General features: G+C 41.1%; 1 protein-coding gene across 1 annotated transcript in view; it reads right to left on the bottom strand.

The window, feature by feature from the left end:
• PRMT7 (protein arginine methyltransferase 7) overlaps nucleotides 1-13195 on the bottom strand; it is a 65687-nt gene that overhangs the window by 51750 nt on the left and 742 nt on the right. Inside the window, exons 2-3 of the mRNA XM_067471019.1 lie at nucleotides 10654-10813; nucleotides 4867-4903 (exon numbers count right to left, since the gene is read on the bottom strand). Of these exons, the coding sequence (XP_067327120.1) occupies nucleotides 4867-4903; nucleotides 10654-10751 (135 nt within the window). The 5' untranslated portion in view covers nucleotides 10752-10813. The remainder of the gene's footprint in view (nucleotides 1-4866; nucleotides 4904-10653; nucleotides 10814-13195) is intronic.

Genomic DNA, 13195 nt, shown 5'->3' with positions numbered 1-13195 from the left:
AACTGCCTTTCAGGAATGTGGCCTTCAGACACAGACCACTCATTCTCAGGGCTCAAAATCTCTTGCTGGCTCTCCTGCTGTTGTGGCTCAGCAGGAGCCGCAGGAAGAGCTGGAAGAGGATGTTGGGTTTCAGATTCCTGGACATGTTCCTATTGTTGATACAGGCGATGTTGATGCTGATGCTGACGATGAGAAGTTCCTGTTTCCCATGGGAAGGGATGTTGTCTTAGAAGATGTTTCTGATCTTAGTGAAACTTCACAGGTGCAGGCGGAGGAGGCAAGTCAGCCTGGCAGCTCTCTGCCTGCCGATTCTGCTGATTCCCAGCTCCAGGATAATTAGTTATTTGACCTTGAAGGCTCTCCACAGTTACATAGGGGGAATCGCTTGGAACTCAGGGTTCGCAGTAGTACAAGGCTTGCAAACAAGAGAGAGGTTAGAGGTCAGAAGAATGCTTTCATACTGGGAAAGTATATTTGTAAAGAAGCACTAATCCCTCACTGGATGCCACCAAAAATGTAAAGAACTATCAATGCCACCAAATAAAATGTAAAGACGTGGTGTTAATCCCACCAAATGGGATCACCAAAATGTAGGAAGTTCCTAGACTGCTATTAAATTAAACTGCCACCAATATGTTTAGAGACACTGGTTTAAAGTCTCTGTTTATCCCTATTTGCGTTGTGAGGTAACTTTGGTAGAGTGGAAAGCTCCAAACGTAAAATCAATGGAGGAGGCAGGTTTAAAATACAAAGAGAACAAGTTTATTGTTGAACAAAGCGTAATTGTTGCCATATTGAGAGGTTGGACTTGGCATATGCTTGCTGGTTACAATATGGCTTGGTTGAGATACATTCAGGCTTTAGATGTTACAATCTTATAAACTCTTTCTTCAGTGAAGTACTTTATTATTTCAGCGTTCCTTGTTGTGAATATTCACACTGTTTGTCCTATACCGGATCAAACCACTGATCTCCAGTCTTACACTACTGGCGATCCTAAAACCTCCTCTGTTAGATTCTTTTTCCTCAAAGCAATCTAACTAGGTTTCCCTTCAGCTCCCTTGCTGAAGAAATATTCACAAACACTAAAACTAACTGAATCTATACTGCTTCACACCACAGAGCCCTAACTGACTCTGCCCTCTTCTCAGGGTCTCATCCTCCTGACTGAAACTACTTTCCCAGAGTCCTTTCCCGACTCTGTTACATCTCCCAGAGCCCTTAACTGGCTCTGCTCCTCTTCTCAGGGTCTCTTCCTCCTGACTGAAAATTAACTGTCACTTTCAAACCTTTTTCTCCTTAAGCTCCGCCCACCTCCTCTGCTGCCTTGTCTTGTCACCATGGCAACCAATCCCTCACAGCTAGGCCATGGCAACAAATGTAAACCACAAATACAGTTTAAACACAGTATAATAAACACTTTATAATAAACATTTCTCTACAATATTTAATAAGCATTTATTTTTATTTATTGTGTCAGTAGCAACCAGACAATTGTATTAGTGAGCTGATTGAAGGCAACCTTTTGTCAGTGCAACTTCAGCAAACACCCTGATAACTTCTTGGGATTGCCTGCGTTTTTTGGGCAATGCTTTTGGCTTCTTGGGATTTTGGCTTCTTGAACTCTGTCATGCTGCCATGGAATCTTGTTTGATCAATGCTTATGGATTGTGCTTCATGTTATTTGCCTTTGGACTTTGGAAACTCTGCCTTTGCATTTAAGACCCTGTTTGACTATTGAACTCTTGCAACTTTGCTTTTGTGCTTAAGACTTTGCCTTTTTTTTTAAATAAACTACTAAACCTACAGTCTTAGTGTGTGTGGTGTTCTAAGCAAGGTGAATCTATCTTGAGGTGCGACACCTGCTGACTTGCAGACCCAGAATTCCCAGTGTCATCAGAATGACTAACAGGCCCAGAATCCCCAGTGAGGTCAGTTGAAGGCACAATCAAAGGCTCAACTACAACAGTATAGCCCAATAAGAACTTATCCACAATACCCACACTCATACTAGAAGCTCCAGGAACTCAGTATATTTTTTTTGTTCAAGATTTCCATGCCTGCACATAGGGGAAAGCCAAATAAGTATAAGTGATGTAGTCCCAGAAATATTTGTTCCAACTGATTCTCCCAACTAACTTTGAGAAATGCTCTTTTTTGAATATGTAATTCTAAATATCTAGCTACAGACCCTTGGGATGCATTATCTTAAAAGGAATGTTAGTTCTCTGTTGTGTTTAACATAAGTGTTCGACCCACCAAGGATTTTTTTATCCCGCTCCTGCCAAGATCTACAGGCAAAATTTCAAAACAAAAAGATTTGCAGAGGCTTTGCAGCTCTTTAAAGCCAGATACAGATGGACATAATTCCCTGTAGGAAATGGTAGCTGACAGACTTCTTCTGATCCCTCTATCTTCAAAAATGTCACCTTCTTAAAATATGAATTAAAGGAAACAAGTACAAAAAGCTAAAGGGGCCTGGAAATTAGCAGTCTGTTCAAAACATCCCTCGGCTTTGGCAAGTTGGAAGTTTGAAAGGGTTTGTTTTAAAAAAGGCAAACATTCTAAACAACATCCAGGGCTACTTTGAAGATGAGTTAGTCTAACCATCTGAACTAGAATTTTGTAGCAGCAAGAGAATGCAGGCTAAAAGAGTGGCACAGAAGCCCCCCGAGAAACAGATGGGACGCTGTCCACATTATCAAAACGTGGCAATTCCTATGGGAATCCAATCCAAGAAAAAATAATCAACTCAACATTACGTTTTAAAGTAATTTCATGTGTTGTTCTAATTTCACCAGTAAGACTGAATGGTAGCTTTCCATAACCTGTTGTATTTCAGAGCATCTCATAAATTATTTATTTATAATTATATTTATTTGTTCCCCCTCTTTACTTGGAAGCTTTATACATACTTACATATCTTTCTTCATACCAAATAAAAATTTAGTTGAAAAAAATTATATTCCATTTATATTCCATCCTTCTCACCCCAAAGGGGACTCAGGGCAAATCACAAAGCACATACGCAGCAAACATTCAATGCCGTTATACAGACAGGACAGACAACAGATAGAGGCATTATGCTGGCATTTTCCCAACTTTGGCGTCCTGGAGGCTGTACTCAATTCCGACCATATGGGGGTGTTGTCACTCTACCCTCTATGACAAAGAGCCCTTGATTACAGACTTCCTTTGATCATCGGCATTTTCTGGTATTTCCTTTATGGTGCCATAAAATACCTCCCTGCTTAAGCGGTGTCTAATTTCTCTACTCACAGCTCACAGCTGTTTCCGAACTGCTTAGGTTGACAGTAAGCTGGGCTGAAGGTCAGGTGCTCACCCCAACCAGGGCTTCGAACTGCCCACCTTTCGCTTGCTGTTGGTGTTTATCCAGCTGTGCTAAACCCCAGCCCTTTAAACTAGTAGCATAATAGAAATTTTTCCCATGGATGATGTAGCATATTGGGAGAATATTAAATGGGGAAGATGGGAAATGCTTCTGCCCACAAAAATAATAAAATTGCTTAGAAGTCATCCCTCCACCTTCAACATATTCCTGAATTACAGCATGCTTCCCACAAAGCATGTAGTCTCCATGCAAAGATTAAAAATTTGGCTCATTTAGCAATATTTATGTTGGGACTCAGCCTGTGTTTCACCCTGAATCTGTTATAGTGTGTCCCCCTTCTAATGTTTCTGAGCCTGACTTGGATGTCAGTGAGGATGAGATGCAAAATGGAGACACTTTGGACAATAAGGTTACTGCAAACTCTGATTGAGAAGGGTCAGGGGAAAGGCGAAGTTCTCATGAGAAAATTCCTGCCTCGAGTTTGCAGGAAAGTTCACTCCCTTCTCCAGGCTCGAGTCTGCAAGATAGTTTCAGACCTGCTGTTAATGAAGAGATAGGTAAGACCAGTCGCCGTCTGGAAATCAGCCAGAACCGTAGAGAGGCCCAATGTTTACGCAGGTCAGAAAGAATTCGGCAATTAAGACTGGGGGGAATAGAAATCAGTTTCTGGGACTTAAATTGAGCTCTTAGGGAATTTCTTTCAGACCAGGCATCGTTTGGTGTCAAGTCTTCTGGATATTCTTGTGTCCTCGTCTCCTACATTTCCTGGCTTTACAAGTGAATTAGCAGTGGCTATGTTCATGGTTTGTATAGAAGGCATTTGATATTTCTTTGCATCTGGATTAAAACAGCAAGCTTTTGGAACTTTGATATTATTCCTATGTTTGGACACTGTTTATGTCACTGCTTATTTGGCTTTTTGCTTTTGGACTTTTATCAACTTTATATTCATCTCTTTTATTGGTTCCTATTATTCTTTAAATAAAAATGACTCTTTTTTCATCCAAGGTGTGGTGTAATTAATGATTAGAGGGTCCTGATCCTATTCTGGGGTGTAACAATTTATGTCCATCTACTGAGAAACCAACAGCTGAGAAACCAATATCAACAAAACTGCTTTTAAAAAAAAACCTTTAGAAGAACAGTAGACAGCTGCATCTCTGTCTTTAAGACAGAGAGGAGATTAAGGCAGGAACCTATTCCCATTAGAGAAACTTAACTTTTTTTTATCTTCCTGGCAGTTAAAAAAGAGACTTGTTTTCCTGGCAAGAGTGAAGAGTGAAAAAAAATCTCAAGTGCTTGTCAAACCATGATAATAATTAAGCATTTAAAAAACTACAAATAGAAAAATGCAGCGTTAACTTTTCAATATTGTTATATGTTATTCCTGCATCATTTTCAGATGAGGAAATGTAGATTACAAAATAGAAAAGAGGGGATTTGTATTTGTGATGTCAAAGGTAGGGGAACCATATAGTGGATGAAGCAAAGTATGCGATCTGAGCATTACTCACCCGATCTTTGTCATTCAGCATGTCTGCATAACACGATCTGTAAGAAAGGTTCAAATCACAGATTAAAAAGAGCTCACACTAATGGTAAAATATTAGTAAAATATTTAGCAAGAGAAGAATGACACAAAGATGGTCACTTTTTACACCAATCAGGTGTCAGGTTATTGCTTTAAAACTAAGGCCACTGCTATTCCATGTATAGTAGAGTCTCAATTATCCAACCTTCACTCATCCAACATTCTGTATTATCCAGCGCAGGGGAGAAAGAAAGAATCCTTCTCTGTTTTAGTGCTAAATTTGTAAATACAGTTATTACTACATAACATTACCATGTATTGAACTGCTTTTTCTCAGCAAGCGAGAGTCCAAAAATGGCAGGCCCAAACCCTGAACCTCAATCAATGGCTGATACCGAATGAGAGACTCCCTCCTGGGAACACAGAAAAGTGGGCAACTTGGAAGGTGCTGAAGAGACTGCGCTCTGGCACCACGAGATGCAGAGCCAATATTAAGAAATGGGGCTACAAAGTGGAATCCACGACATGCGGGTGTAGAGAAGAACAAACCACAAACTACCTGCTGCAATGCAACCTGAGCCCTGCCACATGCACAATGGAGGACCTTCTTGCGGCAACACCAGAGGCACTCCAAGTGGCCAGATACTGGTCAAAGGACATTTAATAGAATACCAAGTCTGCAAACTTTGTGTTTTGTTTGTTTGTTTTAATGCAATACAACTGTTTTGGTTCGCTCCTGACACGATAAAAAACTGCTTTTTCTGTCAATTTGTTGTAAAACCTGATGATTTGGTGCTTAATTTGTAAAATCATAAAATAATGATAACATAATTTGGCATTCAATAGGCTTTTCCTTATCCAACATTTTCACTTATCCAACATTCTGGTGACCGATTTATGTTGGATAAGCAAGACTCTACTGCTCTTCAAACTCTAATCAGAACACTAAATATAACAGATCCCAGAAAAGAATTATACCACCAGAAACCAGAAGATGGCGATAAACTTGCATTAGCACACACTGATTTTGGACTAATTAAATGCTAATCAAGCTTGCCAATTGCAACATTCCCAACTGTCTCAAACAGACAAGAGTTCTTTCTCCCACCCTGGACATTATTCCACAGATATATAAACCTCATTTTCCTAGTTTCCAACACTCACAACCTCTGAGGATGCCTGCCATAGATGCAGGCGAAACATCAGGAGAGAATGCTTCTGGATTTTGTCCAGACAGCACGGAAAACTCACAGAAACCCAGTGATTCCGGCCATGAAGGCCTTTCACAACACAATTTTGTAATAATTTGCTACTGAGCACACCATGATTTTAGAACACTGTGCAACCAAAATTTTATTTCAGGTTTTTCTAAGAGTTTTATGCAATAGGAGCACTGATCAAGGAAAGTAGCATTGTCACTCTCTTTGATCAGACCTCACATGGAATAACCTGTGTCTGGTTCTGGACGTGACAGTTCAATAATAAGAATGATAATAGGAATTATTTTATTACCCGCCTCTCTCCCTTTGATAAGCTGGACTGTGAATAGAAAAGAGCAACCAGAATAATCAAAGGCCTGGAAACTAAGCTTTAGGAAGAAACAAGGATTGGTGAGAAAACTTCCGTGGATATATCTTTTCCCCGTGATAATAACAATTTCAGGAGTGAATTTTCCTTTCGAGGGGAAGACTCCTCCCACTTCCTGTTGTCTCGGCCACATTAACTAGGAGTCATTTGCAAGTTGGATGTTTGTAACCTAGGGATCAACTGTATTGCAGCGCACCCAAATACCTGGGAGTCACTCTGGACCATTCTCTGACCTACAAGAAGCACTGCCTGAACATCAAACAAAAAGTGGGTGCTAGAAACAATATCATACGAAAGCTGACTGGCACAACCTGGGGATCACAACCAGATACAGTGAAGACATCTGCCCTTGCGCTATGCCCAGTGTGGAACACATCTCACCACACTAAAACAGTGGATGTGGCTCTTAATGAGACATGCCGCATTATCACAGGGTGTCTGCGCCCTACACCACTGGAGAAACTACACTGCTTAGCCGGTATTGCACCACCTGACATCCGCCGGGAAGTAGCAGCCAATAGTGAAAGGACCAAGGCAGAGACATCTCCAGCTCATCCCTTGTTTGGGTATCAGCCAGCACGTCAATGACTTAAATCAAGAAATAGTTTTCTTAGATCTACAGAGACACTCGCTGGAACACCTCAGCAAGCGAGAGTTCAAAAGTGGCAGGCTCAAACCCAGCACCTCAATCCGTGGGTGATACCAGATGAGAGACTCCCCCCTGGGCACACAGAAGACTGGGCGACTTGGAAGGCGCTGAACAGACTGCACTCTGGCACCATGAGATGCAGAGCCAATCTTAAGAAATGGGGCTACAAAGTGGAATCCACGACATGCGAGTGTGGAGAAGAGCAAACCACTGACCACCTGCTGCAATGCAACCTGAGCCCTGCCACATGCACAACGGAGGACATTCTTGCGGCAACACCAGAGGCACTCCAAGTGGCCAGATACTGGTCAAAGGATATTTAATCAGCTACCAAGTTTGCAAAATTTGTGTGGTTTTTTTTTTATCTGTTTGTTTGTTTTGTTCTGTTAGAAATGTAATACAATGTTCTGGTTGTGGATGACACGATAAATAAAATAAATAACTGTATTTGTGAAAGGAATTTAAATGTTTGCTAGTTCAGAGCCTCTTTTCACCTCGGAGCTAGCCATGTCTCGCTATGTAGGAAGGTGAAAAACAAAACAGAGTTCAGAAGAGCCAACGTGGGCACAATAACAAGACACTTAGTTCCCTGTGCTCATTCGTACATAGAAACTGGGAGGACAATTTCCAAGGACTCTGATCTCATAGTAGTTTTTCTGATGTTTGGAGATCTCAAGGCATCTTTCTCCTATCTGATGGCCCTCTGATATCCAGCCAATCACTGGCTTCAATGGTTACAGCCGAGAGTTGTAGTCCAACACATGTAATTGACACCAGGCATTACCTCTAGAAAAATGTCTGTAGTTTAGCATGTGTGTCCTAAAATACCACCAGCAACCAGAAGATGGCATTAGATAGATAGGCATTAACTTCTACTGAGTACACCATTATTTTGAAATACTTTATTTTATTCATTTACGACATTTATATGCCGCCCTTCTCAACTCGAAGGAGACTCAGAGCGGCTTACAAGATATATAGACATACAATATATTATATTATTATAGTACAATATCAGTATTAGATATTACTGTATTGTACTAAACCATTATATTGTAATATTATTAGCAATATTACATGTAATATAAAATATAAAATTATAATATCATATTAGTATATTGTATTACATTATAATATTATAAATATTATATGTATATACAATATATTATATTATATTATTAGTATAGCACAGGAAACAAGGAGGAACTGCCCCCTGCCCCCTTACTTCACTCTGACTCAGAGTGTCAGTTGGTGCTGGGGGGAGAGGTCCCCAACTGATGACATATGCAGGAGACAAGATGTCAGCTTTTTCCAAAAATTCAATACAATTCTAGACTGCATTGATTAAGTAATGCCACTCTCTTCTACTTTGGTCAGACCTCACCTGGAACAACCCCATGTCCAGTTCTGGACATTAACGTTCCTGAAAACCAAGCTTTATGAAGGAGAACAGAGGGAAGGATATTTAGATTTGAGACAAGAAGACCAAGAGTGCATCTACACTGCAGAATGAAAGCAATTTTACCCCACTTGAACTGTCATGGCTCACTGCTATGATATCATTGGAGTTGTAGTTTTGCCTGGTCTTTAGCCTTCCCTGTCAAAGTATGCTGGTGCCTCACCAAACTACAATTCCCATGATTTCGTAACATTGAGCCATGGCAGTTAAAGTGGTGTCAAACTACATTCATTCCACAGTGTAGATGCATCCTGGGAATCACTCTCTTTAACTATACGAAGGAGTGTCATGTAGAAGATGGAGCAAGCTTGTTTTCTGCAGCTTCAGAGACAAGACGACAAACTAATGTAATGAAATTATAAACAAGGAGATTGCATCTAAACATCAGGAAGAATTTTTTAAATAGTTGTTTGACAGTGGAATGGGCTGCTTTGAAAGCTGGTGGAATCTCTGTCTTGGAAGGTCTTTAAAACAGAGGTTAATAATAATAGTAATAATATAATACTTTATTTATATTCCACCCTTCTCACCCCGAAGGAAACTCAGGGAAGAACACAGTACACATACACAGCAAACATTCAATGCCACTTTGTATAGACAATACACAGACAGAGAGAACAGAAGGAGGTGGTTTGTTTCGACTCAGTGTCCAGCTTTTTTTGGTGCCATAGAAGGTTGGGCTCGAGTCCAGGTGGTTCGGTTGCTCTATCCTCTATGACTAAGAGCCGTCAGGACTTCCTTCTTCCTTTTGGTCACCCAGCATTTTCTGATCTTTTTTCTTTATGGCATCATAAAATATCTCCCCCACTTTTAGCGGTACCTAATTTCTCTAATCACAGCTAAAGCTGTTTCCAAATTGCTTAGGTAAACAATGAGCTAGGCTGACCGTTGGCAGCTCATGCCAACCCGGGGCTTCGAACTTGCAACCTTTTGATTGATAGATCTTATAATTGCTGATGATTTACCAGCTGTGCTAAACCTCCGGATATATTTCAGGGATGCTTTAGTTGTGTATTCCTGAATGGCGGAATGGGGCTGGATGAGATGGTTCTTGTGATCCTATCCAGCTCTTAACATTCTAATAACACTATGTAACACAATTTTTGTTCCTGGGTTATAAATATCATTTCCTAATTGGTTCTAATTTGTTCTATCATTAAAATGTAGAAAAGATTTATTAAGCTGGAAAACATTGTTTTTGCAGGACATCCTGCAGCCGATTTGCTCTACTTTTTCATTGAATATACTAGCTGTACCCACCATGCATTGCTGTGGTCAACCTTCCCTCCCTCTTTCTCTCCTTCTTCCTTTCTCTCCTTCCTTCCCTCTTTTTCTTTCCCTTCTTCTTCCTTCCTTCTCTACCTTTTTCTTTCCTCCCTTCCTTTGCTCTTGGGTTCCATCATTCCTTCCCTCCCTCTTTCTGTCATTCATCCCTTCACTTCTTCCTTCCCTCTTTCTTCCCTTTCTTGTATCACTTCATTTCCTTCTCTCCTTCCCTCCTTCTCTCCTCCCCCTTTCTGTATATATGTGTTTTGTGAGTGTGTGTGTGTATATATATATGTATATGCATGTATATGTATGTATGTATGTATGTATGTATGTATATATATATATGCATGCATATATGGCTGTATATATTTGTGTATATGTTTATATGTGTGTGTTTGTGTATATATGTGGTTTTGTGCATGAGTTGTAATATATTTTTATTCATTGTCTTTTTAAGTCTCTTTGGCTGTGTTGTTCAGTGTTTTTATGAGTGATGGTCACTCGTTGGCCTGATAGGTGTATTGTGTACAAATTTGGTGTCAATTAGCCCAGTGGTTTTTGAATTATGCTAATCCCACAAATGAACATTACATTTTTATTTATATAGATGACTTCTTCAAATAACCCAGACAACACTGGGTACCCAAGTATATATGTAAAAGGCTAACCAGACTGAAGGAAACGCAATAAGCGTTGCACTTGGGGAGAAAATGGACCCCAAATCCCCCAATTATGACTCATCCCAAAGCTGCAATGATCTGCCCTGACTGTTCTCAAATTATGATTACTTTTAAAGATAAAGCGACCTGGCAATTTCTTGATGGTAGTCATAGTCCTCGCCTTCCTCCATCCACTCCACGGCCCCAGTGGTTGGGTTGGCCCTTCCGCAGAAGACCTTCATCATGTGTTTGGGGAGAAATGATGCTTGTTCAGATGTTCCCTTCCCTTCCGGGCATGGTCAGAAATCTGTAACAGACAAATCACAGTCAGGATGGTGAGGGAGAGGAAATAGCATGGGCATGGGCCACCTTGGGCCCTCCAGGTGTTTTGGACGTCAACTTCCACAATTCCTAACAGCCTTTCCTTTTCCCCCTCAGCTGCTTAAGCTTCCCACTTAATGATGAATGGAGGAACATCATCCTCGGGCTAGGAGGGATCTCGTAAGGAAGTAAGGACTTGTTGTTGTTCATTCGTTCAGTCGTCTCCGACTCTTCGTGACCTCATGGACCAGCCCACGCCAGAGCTCCCTGTCGGCCGTCACCACCCCCAGCTCCTTCAAGGTCAGTCCAGTCACTTCAAGGAGGATATCCATCCATCTTGCCCTTGGTCGACCCCTCTTCCTTTTACCTTCCACCTTCCCCAGCATGATTGTCTTCTCCAGGCTTTGCTGTCTCCTCATGATGTGGCCAAAGTACTTCAACTTTGTCTCTAGTCTCCTTCCCTCCAATGAGCAGCCATGCTTTATTTCCTGGAGGATGGACTGGTTGGATCTTCTCGCAGTCAGAACTTTCCTCCAGCACCACAGCTCAAAAGCATCGATCTTCCTTGGCTCAGCCTTCCCTAAGGTCCAGCTCTCACATCCGTAGGTGACTACAGGGAATGCCATGGCTTTGACTATGCAATGGATCTTTGTTGCCAGTGTGATGTCTCTACTCTTTACTATTTTATCGAGACTGGACATTGCTCTCCTCCCAAGAAGGAAGCGTCTTCTGATTTCCTGGCCACAGTCTGCATCTGCAGTAATCTTTGTGCCTAAAAATACAAAGTCTGTCACGGCCTCCACGTTTTCTCCCTCTATTTCCCAGTTGTCAATCATTCTTGTTGCCATAATCTTGGTTTTTTTGACATTTAGCTGCAACCCGGCTTTTGCGCTTTCTTCTTTCACCTTGATTAGAAGGCTCCTCGGCTCCTCCTCGCTTTTGGCCATCAGAGTGGTGTCATCTGCATATCTGAGGTTGTTAATGTTTCTTCCAGCAATTTTCACTCCAGCTTTGCATTCATCAAGCCCCGCACATCGCATGATGTGTTCTGCATACAAGTTAAAAAGGTTGGGTGAGAGGATCCAGCCTTGAAAAAATTGTGGCATAGACACTGAGAACTAGGAAGCCCTGGCCCTTGAGCATTCCAGCTGGAGGTCAGCTGTGACCAGCAGTGCTGCAGGATTTGAAGAGGCACGAATGGAGGTCGAGAGAGAGAAACGTGCCAAGAGGAAGGCGCATCAATGGAATGTTGGTGGGCAGGAAAAGAGATTTAAAGATGAGCTCAAAGCCAACCTTAGAAACTGTGGTATAGGCACTATATTTATATATTATCGTGTCAGTGCAACCAGTCGATTATATTACATTTCTAACAGAACAAAGCAAAACAAACAGACAAAATACAGAAGTGTGAGTTTGGTAGTTGATTAGATGTCCTTTGACCAGTAGCCTTACTATCATTATATAACAATAAGCAATTGAAAAAGGAGGATAAAGAAGCGATAACAAACTTACTAACTATAGCAAGACTGCTTATAGCAAGGAATTGGAAAAAAGAAATGAATATACAAATAGAGGAGTGGTATAAGGAAGCATGGAAAATAGCAATAAATGATAAATTGACATGTATATTAAAGGTTAAAAAAGATATATGGAAACAAAGCGATTTTGATGCTGTATGGGGAAGATTTGTGGTAAATGGATAAAAAAATAAGGAAGGAAAATTACCGTCACAAGAAGAAATGAAATTTTGGACAGATGAAATGTAAGAATGGTGGCTTGAGACGGGTGGAGGGGAGCACTGTGGTGAAAAAAGGAAAAAAAGAAAAAAGGGGGGGAAATGTCAAAGCAAAACAACTAAACAACATGTTAAAGAGGCTGATGTACAAAATGCAATAGTATGTAATAAATTTGATAAATCAATAAAAAAATATTTTTAAAAAAAGAGTGACTCCCAGGTATTTGGGTGCACTGCAATGCTCCAGTGGGATTCCTTCCCAGGTAATCCTCAGAGCTCGGGATGCATGTCTGTTCTTAAGGTGAAAGGCACATGTCTGTGTTTTAAATGGATTAGGGATCAGTTGGTTTTCCCTGTAATAGGCAGTAAGAGCACCTAGAGCTTCGGAGAGCTTCTGTTCAACCATCTCAAAGCTCCCTGCTTGAGCGGTGATGGCAGTATCATCAGCATAGATGAAACTCTCTGTACCTTCTGGCAGTGGCTGGTCATTTGTGTAAATGTTGAACATGGATGGAGGAAGCACGCTCCCCTGAGGCAGGCCGTTCTTCTGTTTCCGCCATCTGCTTCTCTGGCCCTGGAACTCAACAAAAAAGCTCCTGTTTTGTAGCAGGTTTCCTATGAGGCGGGTGAGGT

Source organism: Anolis sagrei, chromosome 8 (assembly GCF_037176765.1).
Source record: "Anolis sagrei isolate rAnoSag1 chromosome 8, rAnoSag1.mat, whole genome shotgun sequence".
NCBI lineage: Eukaryota > Metazoa > Chordata > Lepidosauria > Squamata > Dactyloidae > Anolis > Anolis sagrei.
Note: the sequence above shows the minus strand (reverse complement) of the source record. Positions and strands in the feature narration are given on the sequence as shown.